The sequence below is a fragment of the Engraulis encrasicolus genome, chromosome 17 (assembly GCF_034702125.1).
Source record: "Engraulis encrasicolus isolate BLACKSEA-1 chromosome 17, IST_EnEncr_1.0, whole genome shotgun sequence".
Lineage (NCBI taxonomy): Eukaryota > Metazoa > Chordata > Actinopteri > Clupeiformes > Engraulidae > Engraulis > Engraulis encrasicolus.
The window spans coordinates 2,036,786-2,055,847 of NC_085873.1; the positions used below are offsets into that span (position 1 = coordinate 2,036,786).

At 44.4% G+C, this 19,062-nt stretch overlaps 1 protein-coding gene across 2 annotated transcripts; it reads left to right on the plus strand.

Annotated features, from left to right (window-relative positions):
* Positions 1–5,661: 5,661 nt before the first annotated feature.
* Positions 5,662–13,865, plus strand: LOC134467149 (solute carrier family 22 member 7-like). 2 transcript variants are annotated; one of them, XM_063221063.1, is made up of 10 exons: positions 5,662–5,761; positions 6,389–6,852; positions 6,974–7,077; positions 8,515–8,669; positions 8,883–9,051; positions 9,729–9,843; positions 10,713–10,819; positions 11,308–11,522; positions 12,181–12,289; positions 13,614–13,865. In XM_063221063.1, the coding sequence occupies exons 1-10, from the start codon at positions 5,665–5,667 to the stop codon at positions 13,846–13,848; spliced, it is 1,770 nt and encodes a 589-aa protein (XP_063077133.1). In that variant the 5' UTR covers positions 5,662–5,664; the 3' UTR covers positions 13,849–13,865. The 2 variants fall into 2 exon arrangements, with proteins under 2 accessions (XP_063077133.1, XP_063077134.1); XM_063221064.1 differs by having other exon boundaries at positions 5,753–5,761; positions 6,645–6,852.
* Positions 13,866–19,062: the final 5,197 nt, after the last annotated feature.

Here is a 19,062-nt window from a genome sequence, read left to right on the forward strand (position 1 = left end):
TACCAGGAAGTAATACGTCATGATGACATCACTGACAACAGCAATATTTCACCTTCATCTCGCAAAAACTCAATTGAAAAGTCATTTTCTCATTTGCAAACTGGATGGTGAATGAAGAATAGTCCCCCAAAAATTGTTGTGGCTAGGCTGACAGCAGGGAAACTTTATTGTTTTCTCCACAGAGGAGGGGCCAAGAGGCGGGGCGAGGCCACAAGCACAAGTGGAGGACGCAAGGTTGCATATTGGAATTCACCCTATGAAACTGAGCATTACAGTTATAAATCACCGCCATTGCTTTCACTTAGCCTATGCCGGCATGGCACCCGATTCTGATGGCATGGGATCATGAATCAGACGGTGGCCTAGTTTCACCTTGAGTAGGCCTATGCCAGCAAGTAAGAAACGGGTTAACAGAGTTATTTAGGTAGTTTAGTCTAAATCTGCTCACCCAAATGTAGACTATGCCTACAACACTTGTAACTACCAGATGCCAAGGCCTATTACAGACAGGCTGCATGGTAGGCCTATAGACCCAGTTTGCTAGCCTGGTAAACCAGCGCCACCCGCTGGACGCCGAAGTTTTTCAGCTAGCGAGAGTAAATTATACTCCGGTTTCACATTTAGGCTGGTTTATCAGGCTACCAGTTTGCAACTCTGGGCCCGCCCATGAAACTTCTTGTTTCCCCCCACATTTGCTCCACCCACAACATGCAGTTTATGTCTCAAATGACGCACTTTTGTCAGTGCACTGACAGTCAGTGCACAGTGCACACAGTGCACTGAGGTCTTTAGTGCATAGTGTCGTGGAAAAATTTGGGCACTATGCACTGTGCCCTCGCTGGAAGTGACGGCTGAGCATGGCATTAGCTCGCCAAAATATGAGTTGACTACTGTTTACAATGCACAGCGTCTGGTGCTTGTATTTCCATTAGAGATGTACAGGATCCAAGATTCGGTTCCGGATCCGGCAGGATAATAGGGTTTTTCAGACTATCCGGATCCGGCAGAATCTTAAGCAGTGGATCTGGTATCCAGCGATTACCTTAAAATCAGGATCTGGGGCATCTCTACGTTTCAGTCAGTCTTTCACAACCCCAATCGCTGCATGGAGTGAAAGCCCTTTGGAAGCGGCCGTTGAAGGCAGTGTGACAGTAAGCCAATGAGTCTTAAAAATAGTTTGCGCCAACGTAATGAAAAGGGCCCACGTGTGCGAGTTGGCTATGTGTTTCAACCCTTTCGTAGGATCCGGTATCCGGTTCCGGATCCGGCAGGATCTTAAGCAGTGGATCCGGTATCCGGCAGGATCCTAAAAATCAGGATCCGGTGCATCTCTAATTTCCATGTCCTTCACCCCAAAGGACAACAATTACATTACATTACATTACATTGCATTTGGCAGACGCTTTATAACCAAAGCGACTATCACACATACAATCACACATACAATACTTTGGTTGGCATGAAAAGATTGGTGTCCCATCAACATTACTTACAGAATTAGGAGACTGTTGACCAAACACTTCTACTGAACTGAATGCCACATTTCCTCCGTGTCATTGTCAACATGGCCGCCATTTAGTGAGTGCAGTGTCCATCATTCAATAATAATAATAATAATAATAATTGTATTTGTATAGCACTGTGTCATACAAGGCATGTAACTCAAAGTGCTTAACAAATGGGAAAAAACATCATTGTTAGAGATGGATTTAAAAGGAGAGGTATAGAGGAGAGGCAGAAATAGCAGGAAGGCAGAGGAAGAAGAGAATGGCTATGTCTCAAATCACGCACTTGTGTCAGTGCACTGACAGTCAGTGCACAGTGCACACAGTGCACTGAGGTCTTCAGTGCATAGTGTCGTGGAAAATTTTGAGCACTATGCACTGTGCCCTCGCTGGAAGTGACGGCTGAGCATGGCATTAGCTCGCCAAAATACCAGTTGGCCACTGTTTACAATGCACAGCGTCTGGTGGTTGTATTTACATTTCCTTCGCCCCAAAGGGCAACAATCACACATACAATACTTGGGTTGGCATGAAAAGGTTGGTGTCCCATCAACATTACTTACAGAATTAGGAGACTGTTGACCAAACTCTTCTACTGAACTGAATGCCACATTTCCTCCGTGTCATTGTCAACATGGCCGCCGTTTAGTGCGTGCAGTGTCCATGGCTAGATCTCAAATGGCACACTTGTGCACCTCGGGCACTATGTTTCAGTGCGTAACTAATACGGCATACGCACTGAAACATGAACACTAAAGTGCACTAGTGCACCATTTGAGATTCAGCCCATCATTCAAGCACTGCATTTTTCCGCCATTGTTAGGGAATCATCCTGGCACTTTCAGTGCACTGGCTCAACCAAAATTTTCCGTGTGAGCGCCCTAGGCACTGAAAAACAGTGCCCGAAGTGCACAAGTGCTGCATTTGAGACACAGCCAAGATGTGGTGTCAAGTATAGCACAACTCTCCAATGCAGGTACGTGCACTCCAATACGGCAGGGGAGGCACGGCCTCACCAGCTCCAGATGATTATGATGAGATACAGTAAATGTGAATAATAGTAACAATAACAGCTATTGTTTTCTAGCATCTGCACCATAACTACCATTTGAGCAGTGTTTAAACTGTTTCACTCGTTTTCAATCATTTTTGTGGCCAAAATCGTAATATTTGCCCATTTCATGTCAAATTCCTCCGAATACGCTGAGTTTGGGGCAACTCTGAATTTGCCTCACCCCCGGATTGCGCAATCCCTCGTTAACAAGATTGAGCGCATGCGCCATTTTGCTCGTTCTGTGAATGCAACCTGGTAATATTGTATTAAACGTTTTTATACACTTAATAGAAGTATGTATGGTGTGCCCTCATTTCCTGATAATTTTTTACTATTTTCTACGTGTGATTATAATTTCTTTACTCTGAACGCTTTGGCATAACGCCCACTGAAAGATACAGCGGTGAGGCCAGCAGTAGCCTGGCCGCAGACTCCTTCTGGCGTTGAGAGTATTGCTGGCCAGTTACGTCATAGCGAATCTGAAGTTCACAATACAGTCAGTCGGTGTTGTTGGCTAGCTTGTTCACGTTGACTGCTACAAGTGGATTTCATAACGAAACTAAGAGCATTCTCAAAGTTGGATTTCCAAGGGGAAAATATGTGATAAAGAATGGAGGACCGACAGAGCTGAAGGGTTTGCTACTGCAGGTGACCGATCAGAAGATTATAACTACCCGATCATTTCAAAGTGAGTGGTACAACAGAAACTATTTTTTTTGTTTGCAACCGGCGAGAATGTGTGGAAGACCATTCGCATGGGATTTTACGACTTAACAATTTACTAAGGACTAAGGAGCCTCACGAAACACAAATCCTCGCGGCTACTCATATTCATATTCAATGCCAAATTGCTTTGGACGTTTGGTGCGTCTCGAATAGATGTGGCTTTGGAGCACCGGCTAAAGTAACGTTAGCATGCGCAACTCCAAAGTGAAGGAAAAGAGCGGCGCATGGACCTGATGTACAAGTTAAAGGTAAGATCAGTGTTTCCCATGTGTGTGAAGCCTGTGTTTGTGAGACCCGTGGGGAGAGAGAGAATCCGCCGTGATTCTTTCTGGTGTGGTGGTAGCTTTTGTGATCTGAACAGGATTCTCATGTGCCCTGTAACTGTTTGTAAAGTTGAGTACAGGGTACCGTTGAGGTAAATCAAATATACCCGTGTAACTACAAGACTCTGATCTAATTCCAAAGTGTAGGCATAACATACATGACAGTCCCAAAATATTTGGTGACCATATCGAAGCTTGTGTAGTAATCTCTGTTTAAATGTTGACATTCGCTTCCTGTCACACCTTTGTCTCACATCGTTTGCCGTAGCCTCGTACAAGTAGATGTAGGCCTACATTTGCACGAGAATCCGGTGCTTAACACAAAAGTTATCACACCAGTTTGTTCGCCGTGGTGCTCAGCGGTCTATATGACACCATGTTTTGAATCCTGTGTGTGTGTGTGTGTGTGTCTTTCATTGAGCATCCGCCGTGATTTATGTGAGACCACTGTTTGAATCCTGTGTGTGTGAGAGCAGTGGGCTTTGAAGGAGCTTACACTCTTCACTCCTCTCCTCTCCTCTCCTCTCCTCTCCTCTCCTCTCCCATCTCCTCTCCTCTCCTCTTCTCTCTTCTCCTCCCCTCCCCTCTCTTCTCCTCTCCTCTCCTCCTCTCCTCTCCTCTCCTCTCCTCCTCTCCTCTCCCCTCCCCTCCCCTCCTCTCCTCTCATCCCCTCTCCTTTCCTCTCCCCCCTCTCCTCTCTTCTCTCCTCTCCACTCCTCTCCTCTCCTCTCTTTTCTCATCTCCTCTCCTCTCCTCTTCTCTCCTCTCCTCTCCATCTCCCCTCCTCTCCTCCTCTCTCCTCTCCTCACTTCTCCTCTCATCTCTTCTCTCCTCCTCTCTCCTCTCCTCCCCTCTCCTTTCCTCTCCCCCTCTCCTCTCTTTTCTCATCTCCTCTCCTCTCTTTTCTCTTATCCTCTCCTCTCCTCTTCTCCTCTCCTCTCCATCTCCCCTCCTCTCCTCTCCTCTCTTCTCCTCTCCTCTTCTCTCCTCCTCTCCTCTCTCCTCCTCTCCTCCTCTCCTCTTCTCTCCTCTTCTCCTCTCTCCTCTTCTCCTCTCCCTCTGCCGTGATGCTCCTGTTTGTCCACATTGGTTCCGTTGTTGTTTATGTGAGACCACTGTTTGAATCCTGTGTGTGTGTGTGTGTGTGTGTGTGTGTGTGTGAGTGAGAGATCTAATAGCATTTACTCTACGGAAATGCAGCATGTTTTATTATGTAGGCCTAACTTATGTTAAGAAAGCTATGGCATATGAAACTTATCGGTAGGCCTATTTGATAAATTTACTAAAACTGTAGCTGTAGTATTATATATTTGAAAATCTGATATTGGAAAAGTCAGTGCCTCACCAGCCATAAAGTTGACCGCACGTTACTGCTCCAATGTTCTGTTGAAAGCAGGTGTGATGATTTCATTTGTTTGGGTGCCCGCCCACATAGGGGTGGCAGGAAATGAGCTAGCGAACAGCTGTGCCAAGAAGGCTGCGAGCATCACCAATGTAGAGGTGGAAGTGGACTACAGTTAGTCAGAGATAAAAAGCATAGTTAAGCAAAAAATGAGAGGACGATGGCAATCCCTGTGGGACAGTACAGAAACAGGAAGACACCTACATGCAATCCAAAGCAAGATAGATAAATGTAGAGCCTCCAACAGGAGTAAGGGAGAAGAAGATATAATATCACGGATGAGATTTGGGCACACAAGGCTAAACAACACCTTGGCAATAATGAAGAAACATGCAGATGGAAGATGTGAGTTTTGTGATAGCCCAGAATCAGTAGAGCATGTTATCTGCCACTGTCCCAGATACCAGGAAGAAAGGGAAACCCTGACAAAGCAGTTGAAAAGGGTCAAGTTAGGACTGAATCTAAAGGAAATCTTAAGGAAAGGCTCTGGCCATATTTGCTTTAATTATGTTCTGAAGTTCCCAGTTTAGGCATTAGAATGGGTCTCTTGCTTCCATACCCCAGTCCAGCAAGTGGCAGTAATGCTGCTTTTACGCTAAGCTGCCAACCGCCATAAAAGTCAAAAAGAAGAAGAAGGAGACACGGCCGCAGTTTATGACTGGCCTAGAGGTGCCGACTGGGTCTATAGTGATTCGGATGGGTAGGCTGAGTGTCAAGCTCTCAGCGATACCCCTCAGTGAAACCCAAGCAGGTAAGCAGCGTGTTTCAATGTATTTTCTCTGTATTTTCCCAGCGGGGCAGTGTCTGGACAGCTAGATTTTTTACATTGAAAGTTCCATTGGGGGACTAAGCAGTAGGCCTAAATTAATCAAGAGACTTAAACAGCATTTCAAAGTTGCTCTTGCAAACAAGCTTGTTTGAGTATTTGAGCGAGCAAAGGAAAACACTTTGACCTCAGTTTAGTATTAAACTGACCCATTACATCTGCCTTTATTCCTGAATGAAATATCTGCTGTTGCCTCCTGTATCAGTGTCACAGAGCTGAAATTTCACCAGCATTTGGACCAACTTACTAGCCGCTTTGACTCATTAATGAATGTGTGTTTGGCTGGTAAGATTAACATCTACTAGAAATTTTGCCTGGTGATGGAAAAAAGTCAATTTAGAGCTCCGGTTACATGTGATTACTAACCTTCTCCTCCTCAGTGGTCTGTTAATTGAGGCTCTGTGACACTGATACAGGCACGAGCATGACTTGGAACCTGCGATTATGTTCACGTTGGCCAAATTATCTTCACAGAAACACCTAACATTGATGATCATTTTTCTTTATTTACTAGGTTTTGTCTTGACTCTTGTTCATCTTCTCTCTCCACAGATTCCATAGAAAAAGGAAGCAGGTGTTTCTGTGAAGATAATTTGGCCAACGTGAACATAATCGCTAACCCCACCACCATGACATTTGAAGACATTCTAGTGAAGATCAATGGGTTTGGCAGGTTCCAAGTCATGATAGTGCTCATTCAGTGTGTATCACGTGTCACCCTGCCTGCCCACTTCCTGTTGAACAATTTTATCGCGGCCGTGCCACCTCATCACTGCGCTGTTGACTGGCTCGCCGTCAACGCGTTTAGGAACCTTACTGCGCAGCAAACGCAGACCGTCAGTATCCCATTGGAAGCAGATGGAGAACCCTCTTCCTGTCTGATGTTCTCCGAGCCCCACTTTCACCTGTTGTACAACAACTCCTCCGAGATCAACACCACCGATCTTCCTGCTGAGCCGTGTCAGAATGGATGGGTGTTTGACAACAGCACGTTCAAAAGCACTCTGGCCACAGAGGTACAAAAAACAATCATCATCTTCTTCATCATGATGAACTTTCTCCTGGTCTTGTCCTACTGTACTGTACAGCCTATACAGTACAATACACTGTTTTCATGTTTGACCTCTTGTCCTTCAGTGGGATTTGGTATGCCAAGACAAGGGGATGAACCAGGTCACAGCCACCGTCTTCTTTATTGGTGTGATGATGGGAGCGCCAGTCTTTGGTCTCCTTAGTGACAGGTTGTTTGAGTCGCCACACACATACTATATCTATTTCCAAAACTTAGCAATTTGTCAGTTATCTCTTCTATTCTGCTGGCACGGTTTGTCCTGACTTTAATCTTGCATACAGTATATCACGAAAGTGAGTACACCCCTCACAGTTTTTGCAGATTTGTGAGTATATCTTTTCATAGGAAAGCATTACAGAAATTTCACTTTGACACAATGATTAGTGACCTTTTAACAACATATTTAACCACTTACATTTCTTGTTCACCCAGAAAAAAACAAAATACTGCCATTAATGTTTTAACATGTACTCACAAAAGTGAGTACACCCCAGATGAAAATCCGGTAGAGAAGGGGCTGTGTTTGCTCGAATCGTCTCGAAATGAAATTAAATGAAAAGGGATGAAAAGGGAGGTCATCAGTGTGCGTTTCAACCTTTCTTTGCATTTAACTTTTACATTTTGAGTCTGCATCTGGCTTAAATAGATTGGTGTGAGATTTGAGTGCAATCCTATGGAGAATATCATGATCTGCTTCAGTAGTCACAGTGCATGTTGACATGTATGTTTCTTTTAGGTGTATTTCAGATTACCAATGTTGACAGCATCCATGCATCCCCAAACCATGTCAGTCCCACTACCATGTTTGGCTTTTGATAGGATACACGTTTTTTTGGTAAAACTCACTTGTTTACCACCACACATGCTTGACACCATCTAAAGTATATTTGTTTATCTTGGTCTCTTCAGATCACACGGCATGGTTCCAGTGATCCATATCCTTGGTCTGTTCATCTCTCTTGAGACCAATATAAACAAATTTGCTTTAGATGGTGTCAAGCATGTGTGGTGGTAAACAAGTGAGTTTTACAAAAGAAAGTGTATCCTCTCTATAGCCAAGCATGGTAGTGGGACTGACATGGTTTGGGGATGCATGAATGCTGTCAACATTGGCAATCTGAAATACACCTAAAAGAAACATGCATGTCAACATACTGAAGCAGATCATGATATTCTCCATAGGATTGCATTCAAATCTCACACCAATCTATTTAAGCCAGATGCAGACTCAAAATGTAAAAGTTCAATGCAATGGTTGATACACACACTGATGTCCTCCCTTTTCATCCCTTTTCATTTCATTTCATTTCAAGACGATTTGAGCCAACACAGCCCCTTCTCTACAGGATTTTAATCTGGGGTGTACTCACTTTTGTGAGTACATGTTCAAACATTAATGGCTGTATTTTGTTTTTGTCTGAGTGAACAAGAAATTTAAGCGGTTAAATAAGTTGTTAAAAGGTCACTAATCATTGTGTCAAAGTGACATTTCTGTAATGCTTTCCTATGAAAGGATATACTCAAAATCTGCCAAAACTGTGATGGGTGTATTCACTTTCGTGATATACTGTATATTTGTGTGTGCTATATGTGTTTGGGGTCATAGGTTTGGCAGGAGGCCTGTGCTGCTGGTTGCCTACCTATCCACCTTGATCTTCTCGACAGCCTCTGCATTTTCCCTTTCCTACATCATGTACATGGTCATGCGACTCCTCACTGGATTCACCCTTTCTGGGATCAGCATCATCTCTGTTGTGCTAAGTAAGTACGTGCACACTCAAGGGTGCTTTACCTGTATTGACAATCATGCAGAATAGCAAAAAAGCTAAGAAAAAAAGCTAAGAAAAAAAGCTGAATTTACTTACACAGAGCAGATGAAGGCTCATATAATCTCATCTTTAATTTAGCTTGAGTTTGAATTGTACATAGTATCTATTTTTGTTGAAAGCTGTTGTGTGTTGGCTGGCCTGGCAGGTGTGGAGTGGTTTGGCACTGAGCACAGGACGTTTGCTGGCATCATCGTGAGTCTGGATTGTACCGTAGGAAATCTGCTGCTTGCGGGGGTGGCATATCTGGTCAACGACTGGCGCTGGCTGACCATCGCAGTCACGTCCCCTCTCTTCCTCTCTGTCGCTTTGTGGTGGTAGGTGTCATTCAGTAATCACTCTAGCATGCTAAAAAGGTGTTTGATTTGCCTGCCTAGGTAGTCCTAGGTAGGCCAAAGTAGTCAGATCATTGACTTTTTTTTAGTAGCGCAAGTCTGGTGGTGCAAGTACATTTAATGCAGCTATATTGTATAGATTAAATTGTTGATTTGTTTTCTGGTTTATATGTTAAAAAAACATTCACTCCAAATAAATAAAACGTGATCTACAATTAATTAATTAGCTGTGGTTGTGCATCCAAATCTTTCTTCAAAGTAATCTTTCCATCTTCACAACTTAGCCCCTACAACTGGGTCATTAAGGTTGTTTAAAAGCAGACGTCAGGGCAGCACAACTACAGCTTTACATCTGAAAATCAGAGTTTTATATAAATTCCACAGACAGAAGAGGTTTCACCTCAAATCCAAAATGCTTCTTGAGCTCCAAGAATAGATTTATCTTATATGGGCAGATTGGGCACCAGAGATAGATTCAGACCTTTTGGATGGGATGTGAAAGATATTCAACTTGAATGATGTACTTGATGTATGCATAACAAAGTAGTCATGAAAAGCTGAAGACCTTTTGAATGTGCACTCTCCTATCTAATTACCTTAACAAGCAAACGATGTGTAAATGAATCATTAGGGGAATGAATCATGCTTCTTGTTGAAAGGTGGCTTCCAGAATCTGCCCGCTGGCTGATAGCCAATGGGAAGACTGAACAAGCCCATGTATACCTACAAAGATGTGCTGTGATGAACAAATGCAAAGCTGACTTTACACCAGAGGTAAAGTACTTCTGGGCACTTACTTTCCCTCAAGCAGTGCTTTTCAGTTCATATGGTACTGTACATGTCTGGTAGTCGAATGCCAAATATTACCAAATGCTATTAGTCTGGAAAGCAAAATAATGGCATGATATTTATAACATGGAAAAGGCACATTCTGCTGGTAGGGTTTATCTTGTTTAAAATGTTTAATGATTATTGTCTTGACTGTACACAGGGGTACTACACTCACCGGTCACTTTATTAGGTACACCTCCCTAGTGCTGGGTTGGACCCCCTTTTTCCTTCAATGCCTATGGCAGTCCTGTGACATTTCTTCCAGAATACACGGGATGTAAGGTTCAAAGCTGCAATCCTATGGCAGCCATGCCCTTTTAGAAGACTAGGCAGGTGAGCAGAGTTCAATGGAAAGTCACGGCCATGTAGGAGACCAGACTTCTTAGTACCACCGTTTCATTGGTGATGGGTGGTATGAGTGCCCTTGGTTACTATATTGAAACGTTTTACTTTCCCTCATGTGTTGGTCCTGTCACTGCTGTGTACGTCAACCCCTATAAGATCTTGAGGCATACAGGCTCTGGTCCACTGGGTGAAAGCCTACTGAACACTCAAGACTCATCTTCTGTTCTTCTGCTCTGTGCTTGGGAGGGATCTATTTTGAGGTGCATTTTTTTTCCTGATTTTCAATCAGCTGTATATTGGTTCATTTTCAAGCAAACATGGGAGTGGGATTCATATTAAACTGATATATTTAGATGTCTAGCACTTGTTGTGTGTTCTTGAATGCGATAAAAGTACCATTTGCCAAGAAAGGCAAAATGAAGACGTGTTTTTGATTAACTCTTTTCTTGAATGTGTGTTTCTTTCAGACTCTGGCTGATGCAGTGATTGGAGACCAACACCGGAAGTACACCATTGTGGACTTAATGAGAACTCCCAATATCCGTAAATTGGCCATTTGTACTGGAATAGTGTGGTAAGGCTCAGGATTTACAACACATTACACACTGTTTTTATGCTATTCTTTTGTACATCTGCATGAAATGTGTTTCAAATGTATATTTATGACACAATTAGGCTACTGTTAGTCCTAATGACTAGTTCTTTTGATGCACTATCCCAGACATTGAAGCATTGATATCGTTGCACCCTTGGTAAACTCTTTTTTTTTAATAAGCAATAGTATAATTTCTGTATTACACAAAGTTATGAAAATAGTACTAAAATAGCAGTACAACCTTAAGATGGAGTCAAGCACGGAAGAAAAGTACATGTATTGCTATTGCAGGTAGTGTGATTTAAGAGCTACTCTGGCACCCTTGAGCATAAAAAAGGCAGAAACCATGACCGTAGAGAACTGATTGACCAAAAGGGATTACAATTCCAATTTGTAATTGTAGTAGATCACAAATCCATTAGTATCCTTGGATGGGCTTAAACTTTCCAATTTTCGTACACTGACAGGTTCGGTGTGGCCTTTACCTATTATGGGATCAGTCTGAATATGACTGGGTTTGGCCAGAGTATTTACCTGAAGCAGTTCATCTACGCATCCATTGAGGTGCCGGGGAAGATTGGTGTATTCTACCTCGTGAAGATGATTGGGCGGAGGCCTGTTGAGGTGGGGACTCTACTTCTCACCGGGGCCTGCCTCCTCATCAACATATTTGTGCCCCAAGGTACTGTATGACTTCGTTTTTATAATGGATATTTTGGTTTCAAATTAAAAGGTCATGGCAGAACATGAACCAGAGCATTTTCCCATTTTGGTCAAATACTGCAGTTTGCGTAGCTAAGGAGAATATGAAATCAATACATATGTAAAAGTATGAAAAATGCACCAAAGAAATGGCCTGACTCTCGCCAGACCTGTGTAGTTCTGCGCAACTCCACTACCAGGTCTGGGAGAGCACATGTTGGATTTGACCTCAGAAGGCATGGCTTTATTTATCATTTGTCCATCCTTGCCACAAACAAATTCCTTCAAAAATGTTCTTTGTTCACCTCTTGCGAATCAATATAGTCTATAATCTGTCTTGTCACTCCTCAATGCGAGCCGCCATAAAAGTAGGTTGGCACTCACTTGGACTCTCTGGGGAGTTTCATGTCTTTGTAAATTAAAGTGTAATCCATTTTAAGAATGATTTCCCCCAGCTTAGTATATATTGGCACACAAGATCTGGTAAACATCTGACCGCTCATTTAAAAGTTATCATGCAACCAAAAATCTGTGATGGGATGCGCACATGTGCAGCCAGGAGGCCGGAGACCAACATGCCAGGCTCAGACATCTTCACTTTGAAACTCCGACACCACACTTTCTTGATGTTTCCGCAGGTCTGTGGGTAGTTCGCACTGTGGTGGGTGTGTTGGGAAAAGGTCTGTCTGAAGCTGCCTTCACCATCCTTTTCCTGTACACAACAGAGCTCTACCCTACTGTCGTCAGGTAAGGAATACTGTAACCTTTTTACTTTAAAAAAAAAAAAAAAGTTTTTTGATAGGACAGTGTGAGAGGTGGACAGGAAACAAATTGAGAGAGAGACGGGGAGGGGTCGGCAAAGGACCCGGGCCGAGAATCGAACTCAGGTCAGCCGCAGGGCAGGCGAGTGCCTTACCGGTTGGCCATGGCAGGGACAAAGGAATACTGTAATCAGACTTAGGATCTGGTTTTATTCAGCAAGGTGTGAGGATTCTGTCATATTTCATCTTGTTTTATCACTTGCTAAACCAGGCTCACCTTACATGGCAAGAACTTCCCTGCACCTCAGATTAGCACACAAAACATAAGGTTACACATAGTAACCCCGGTTCCCTGAGGGAGATGTGAAACCACCTGTCGGAGCCAATGAGGGTGCACCATCGTGGGGATCAAGCCTCCCTCTGTCCGCCCATAGATCCTCAAGCTCAGTGAAATTCATCTCATTTCGGTGGCAAGAGGGACATTCTAGTGAAATGCCTCCTGCATCTCCCTCAGACAACCGGGGTTACTATTTGTTCTCTTTTTGTCGACTTGGTTGACATCTCACTGTGGGGAGATCTAATAATGTCCCCATTGCCTCTGCACTTGGTGAAGTCTACTGTCCAGTAGCTATCCAGGACCACATGTTCTATGGAGGGGGGTAGTGACATTCTTGACTGTAAAACCTCACAAAAGTGTCAGCGATGGCCCAACTGCCTGCACACTAATACACGCCGGGGGGAGCTGGCCCCAAGCCTTGTATGCCACACATGGCTCGGACAAGCCAATGTGAGCAACTCTATTTAGACAGTGCTGACCCTCTAGAGGGGTTAGCAAAGCACACAAACGGTCTGTTTTACTAAAAGGCCTGGTCCTGTCCATGTATACCCGTGTTGATGGAGAGACATTTTAGGTCCATGACCACTAAGGGGGTTGAAGTTCAGGGGGGGCTTTTAAAGCACTCCTGTCCTGTGTGCGCTCCTTTTCTGATGAGGCGAACAGATCTGCAGCAGCCTTCCCGAAGCGTAGTCAGATTGCTTCCCTTGTTTGTGGATGCAATCTCCACTCTCCTCTTTTGGTGCCACCACTGGATAGAAGGTCTGCCCCCACGTTTTTGCCTCATGGGATATGTGTCGCTCTCAGTGACAGAAACCGAGGTGCGCACAGCGGCACCAGATGAGTATTTTTCAGGCTAACCTAACCTGTGCAGTGTGAGGGATTGTGTGCCTGCCTGGCAATTTATGGATGACACCACTGCACTGTGCGATTTTGATCACTCTTACCTCTGACATTGTGTTTTTTGGGACTTCAGACAGACCGGCATTGGATACACCTCCTTCCTCGCACGGATGGGTGTAGCGGTGGCCCCTTTGGTCATCCTGCTAGAGGATGTCTGGAAGCTTCTCCCCAGTATCGTGTTTTGTGCTGTCTCTGTCCTTGCCGGTCTCGTCACATGTCTTCTGCCAGAGACCAGGGATGTTCCTCTGCCTGAATTCATTGATGACATTGAGGAAACGAGGTATTGTTGTGCTGTGCAAAAAAAATAAATAAATCAATGGTACATCTGCTTGTTTCTTTTTTGCAATTTACTCTCTCTCTCTCTCTCTCTCTCTCTCTCTGTATACATGGGCATTTTCAGGGTCACTCAGAAACCAAAGCTGCCAAGTATTAGCCTGGGCTACGATTCTCGAAACCTTCGTTGCTAACTTACTAAGCAACTAACGACTCAGGTGCGACAAAACTGTTTCTGGAACACTTCGTTCAAACTTAGAAAGTCCCAATGTTTACAAGTAATGTAGTTAGTCGTTCGTCCGGCGCTGAAGCAAACGACTCAGGTGTTGCTGCAAAACGAAGTAGGGGCTGTTCGTCAGTACTACTGTCGGATTTGGAACGAATAGCATGGTTAACTAGTTCACCTTTGTTTTGGGATGCACGTCACTCTTGCTCGTGGTTTTGGGCTGGTTCAGGCAGAGTTTTGTGCACACCAAAATACTACACCAAAATGTCTAGCAATGTTACGAACAGGGCTGAAAAAAACCCACACCAACACAGTGTTCAAATATGGAAAAAACAATATTGTCCAAATATGTAGGCCTAGGAAATTCCATATTCCACAATCGTGCTTCTCAAGCTCAGATCAATCAAAGCGGCGCCAATAAAAGAACCCTGTTTGATTACCATCGGGATTTGAACCCACACCAAAAGCAGCATCTCGCATGAATGCAAAATATTTAACCACTCACCTATCTCCACTCATGACGGAATGAATAGTATATTTTGATTAAACTCCAATAAGCATAGGCTACATGGAAATATGCTTCATGTAGTTGTCAATATGAAATGCGTTGTTCACTAGCCTAATTAAAAAAGGCCACCAGTGTCAGGTGATCGTTCTCGTTTTCCTTGCTTTGTAGGCTATGCCTTGGAGTGCGTCTTAATATGCAACCTTGCCTCCTCCATTTGCGCTTGTCTCCTCGTCCCGCCTCCTGGCCCCTCCTCCGTGGAGAAAACGATAAAGTTTCCCAGCTGTCAGCCTAGCCACAACAACTTTTGAGGCACTGTTTTTCATTCACCATCCCAATTGCAAATGAGAAAAAGACTCTACAATTGAGCTTTTGCAAGATATTGAAATATAATGCTGTTGTCAGTGATGTCATCATGACGAGAAGCAAGAGGAGGAGGCAAGTGGAGGAGGCAAGGTCGCATATTAAGACACACTCTGGGTCTACAAGAACTCCAAACTAGGCCTACATCATAGGCTAGGCCCTACAACAAGTTCAAAAATGGACATTATGCAACTGCATAGCCTGTTGGAATAGTGCGTAATGGAAAGGCACTCGGAAAGGCGAGCGTGATGACAAGAACTGAACACTTCTTCGTGTTAGTTCTTATTTCATTGTATTCATATTCTTCTTTTCATTTAATTTCATTTTCACTTTTTCATTCAATTCTACTATTGTGATATAAGCCTGTCACAAGCAGCCGGCCAATAGGCTACTGTTAAAAGAAATGTTGTTTCAGCAGTGAGCACAATCCAAATAGCGCTATGGCCCATGGCGCACGAAATGTCCGTTATGTAGCCTAGTGCAGTCAGGGGGATGAGAAAACAACACAGCGCATCGTGTCCTTATTTCTCTCTGTGTGTAAATTGGGACATCGTTTTGTGTCTTTGTAAAATGCAGGTGAAAAGCAGTTAGTTACTTGGCCTTAATGTGACTGCGTGTGTGGCTGCGAAGCTCGGATTACACAGTTCCACACGCGCGCACAACAGCACGCGTGGATCGGCCACTTTACGCACACAAAGAGAGGGTGAAAAACAGTTGCGCAGAGGAATAGGCACCTGCGCTTAATGTATCTTACTGAGGGAATCGAAATCTTGTTAGACACTGAAAACGCAGCCGCGATTATGCCTTCGCGCTTATCATGCTCTTGCTCTTCAGTCATTGATGGCGATAGTGATGTGTAGGTCGACATTTGGCTACTGCATTTAATGGGGGGGATTTTGGGGATATGATTGTGTTGACAGGTCTTTTCCGACATTGAAGGACTTTGAATGTGCCATGTTTACAGACATTGACGACCCCTTCCATAGGACTACTTCATCCATCCTTCCATCCCTTCCTGTGCGTCTTTAGACTATGTAGGCTACAACGGCAATAAGGGCAGTTCCACCTTAGCTTACGTTGTGTGTAAAGACGTGCAGACTGGGAAATGACATAAACATCCTGATGTGTTTCTCGAGCGTAATTTCAGTTATCATTTCAAGCAGCATTTAGCCTACTGTCCAATATGCGTGGCCATGACCTGTTGAAAGTGTTGCGTTGCCTATGAGTGTGAGAATGACTTCGCTTGCCGTTCTGGAAAAAAAAGATGTGATGGGTGGTTGCTAGGCTATACTTCATTCACCGTGGATTGAACTCACGCGACTAATAAGGAAACAGCAAACGTGTATGATATTCCAACATTTTAACTACTCACCCACCAACTGTGCTTCCAAATTAGTGGTAGGTTATACAATAGAGGCTATTAATCCAAACATTAGTCCTATACAAAACGTAAGTATGATCCATGATAAAAAAAATAATGCATGATGGATTGTAATGTCGCATTTCATAACTGCAGTTGAAGGGGTGAATTCGGGGACATGATTGTGTGGATTTTTGATAGAGATGTAGGCTAATTAGGCTACTGCATTTGACAGGCACTGTGGTAGCGTCACTGCTTTGCGATAAATTCACCCGAGCTGAGGCGAGACACTCCGAGCATTTCATTGTGCGTCTGAACTTACTTGGTTGGAATTTCATCGGACTTTCTTCGTACCTACATCGGACTTTGTCACAGCCAGTTCAGACCCCCCCTTGTGCTAATGGCCAGAGCCCATATCCACATCCAGTTCAGACATACACGTACTTCCTTCGACCAAGGCCTATGGGCACATCATGCCACACACATGGCACAACCGTACAAACTGACGCGGAGATGGCACCAAACAAATCAGCCACACCCTGCGGTAACCGGTGCCAGGCTTTTAAATGAACTCGGAAACAGGTAATTGCGGGTGCCAACCAATCACGCGGTTACATCAATCGCAGACTACTTCCATGCCTTAAAGGCGCAAAACCTTCACCCTATTACATTCTTCCCCGGCGAGTTTTTTTCGTCGGCCTGACAACAGAGCAACACCACAAGAAATTGGCCTGCTTAACAAAGGAGTACACAACCATCGACTGGCTACTCACACACGCGCTAGAACCCACCAAGCACGTTCAGCAACACCATCATACACACGCATACACACACACAGACGCAATGCAAAACAATACAGGATGGCGTTAAGCTGGATTGGATGGACAAGCCACTTGATCCTAGCATGGCTCCGCTTGGACTGCGACTCTTCCGCCCAGTTGCCGTCAGTCTTCTGGCGGACCGAGGAGTGGATGGCCGCCCGTTGCCACCCGGGTGGCTTGACGGCGATGCTTGCGTACCTGCGGAGACCCGCTGACCATCACAATTTCGGGCCAGGTGTCCCGGCTGATGGCACCACCAGCAAATGAAACTGGCCGCATGCGATCTTGGTTGAGGTCGCTGTAGTAACAGGTCGTCCACCCATTGCGACAACTGGTCCAATTGTTCCCGTTGATGTTTTGCCTTTGTCTTTATCTCCAACAGTCCGTCCATATTGCACGACTGTGTTTTCCTACAATTCGAACACTCTTCACACTCACACAGAGGAAATAAAGTACAGTGGTCAGTCTCTGAGATGGGCTGCTGTCTTGCTCCTGCGAATTGGTTTCAGTCAAGCATGCATACAACATTGACTCACACTAATTAACGAATTCCACATAACAAAATAAAAAACACCGAACACCAGTCTCTGGAATGTCCTTATCCTGCCGACTACGCCAAATGTAGCGGAGTGGAACTTTTACGGTAATTAATTAAAATAATAATTACCTATTTCTAACAGATGATTGCACGACTACGTCACTGGGGGACTTCCACCCCAGAATATATTTTGCTTTAACCCAGTAGTAACAAGGCACAGAGGTTCGTGAAGGACACCAGAGTCTGGGTTTGCATACAATTAACATTCTTTTATTAATACAGGTATTTTATAAATAAACCACAACAGTACAATATATCTAAAATGCCCGCCACAGTGGGCCACTTCAGTCAGTTACAAAGGTGGGCTGCACATATGTATCTACCAATAAATCCCAGTGATTCCCCCAACCCCAAAAGCATAAAGTAGGAAACAGCACACTTAGCACAGCAATCAGGTTAGATAAAATCGGCATGCAATTTAAGAACACACATGATTAGTTTACACTTGGCACAGCAGACAAAAGCTAATGGGGCTAGAGTGACACAGGCATGGACATGGTCCGATTACGAGAACAATGTGCTTTATATTGACAGTAGACTACACTTCAAGAAAAACAACAAACGGGAGCGAAAAGGATGGGGAGCCCACAGGTGTTTGTGCATTCACTCAAGGGAACTGGGGATCACTCCACACACACTCACACACATTCACACCAGTCAGGAGCGCAGCCAGAATCGGTCTCGCTCCGGAAGCATGCACGCTCGGCGCGCGTCAGTTCAGAATCTCAAGTAGAGCAAGACAGCAGCCCGCTTCAGCAGACAGCCTCGCGTTGGCACACATATCTGCAGCATACCTGCACACACACGTTACCATACCATTAACTAACGATCGTAAGCCAACTTCATTCATCAAAGGAAAATGATGGGGTGGACACATACCACGAGCGAAGAGGAATTGTCTAGCAGCAAGCAGGGATGGCATGGCACCAGGAGACACAGTACGTCTACACCTTGTGAAGTAATACACAGCTGTGAGCTACCCAGCAACATCAACATAACCTCTCTGGTATGGGGGGCATGATTATGCATACATACCTCAGACACACTAACCTACTCCGCCATAGGCATGCTTTACACAAATGGCTCATTTAAGAGACCACTTCATATCGGTGTGTGCGCCCAGGCACAACCGTACAAACTGACGAGAAGATGGCACCAAACAGATCAGCCACACCCTGCGGTAACCGGTGCCAGGCTTTTAAATGAACTCGGAAACAGGTAATTGCGGGTGCCAACCAATCACGCGGTTACACCAATCTCAGACTACTTCTATGCCTTAAAGGCGCAAAACCTTCACCCTGTTACAGCTACAACACTAAGAGAACTGGTACTATATGTTAAAGTGTGTAGCCCCTAAGATCTATCAACATGTCAAA

Excerpts from the sequence above, each read along its gene's own strand:
- LOC134467149 (XM_063221063.1), top strand. The coding sequence starts at position 5,665 with ATGACTGGCCTAGAGGTGCCGACTGGGTCTATAGTGATTCGGATGGGT. Across the intron at positions 7,078-8,514 it reads TTTGGTCTCCTTAGTGACAG|GTTTGGCAGGAGGCCTGTGC; the intron begins GTTGTTTGAGTC and ends TTGGGGTCATAG. Across the intron at positions 9,052-9,728 it reads CTCTCTGTCGCTTTGTGGTG|GTGGCTTCCAGAATCTGCCC; the intron begins GTAGGTGTCATT and ends TCTTGTTGAAAG.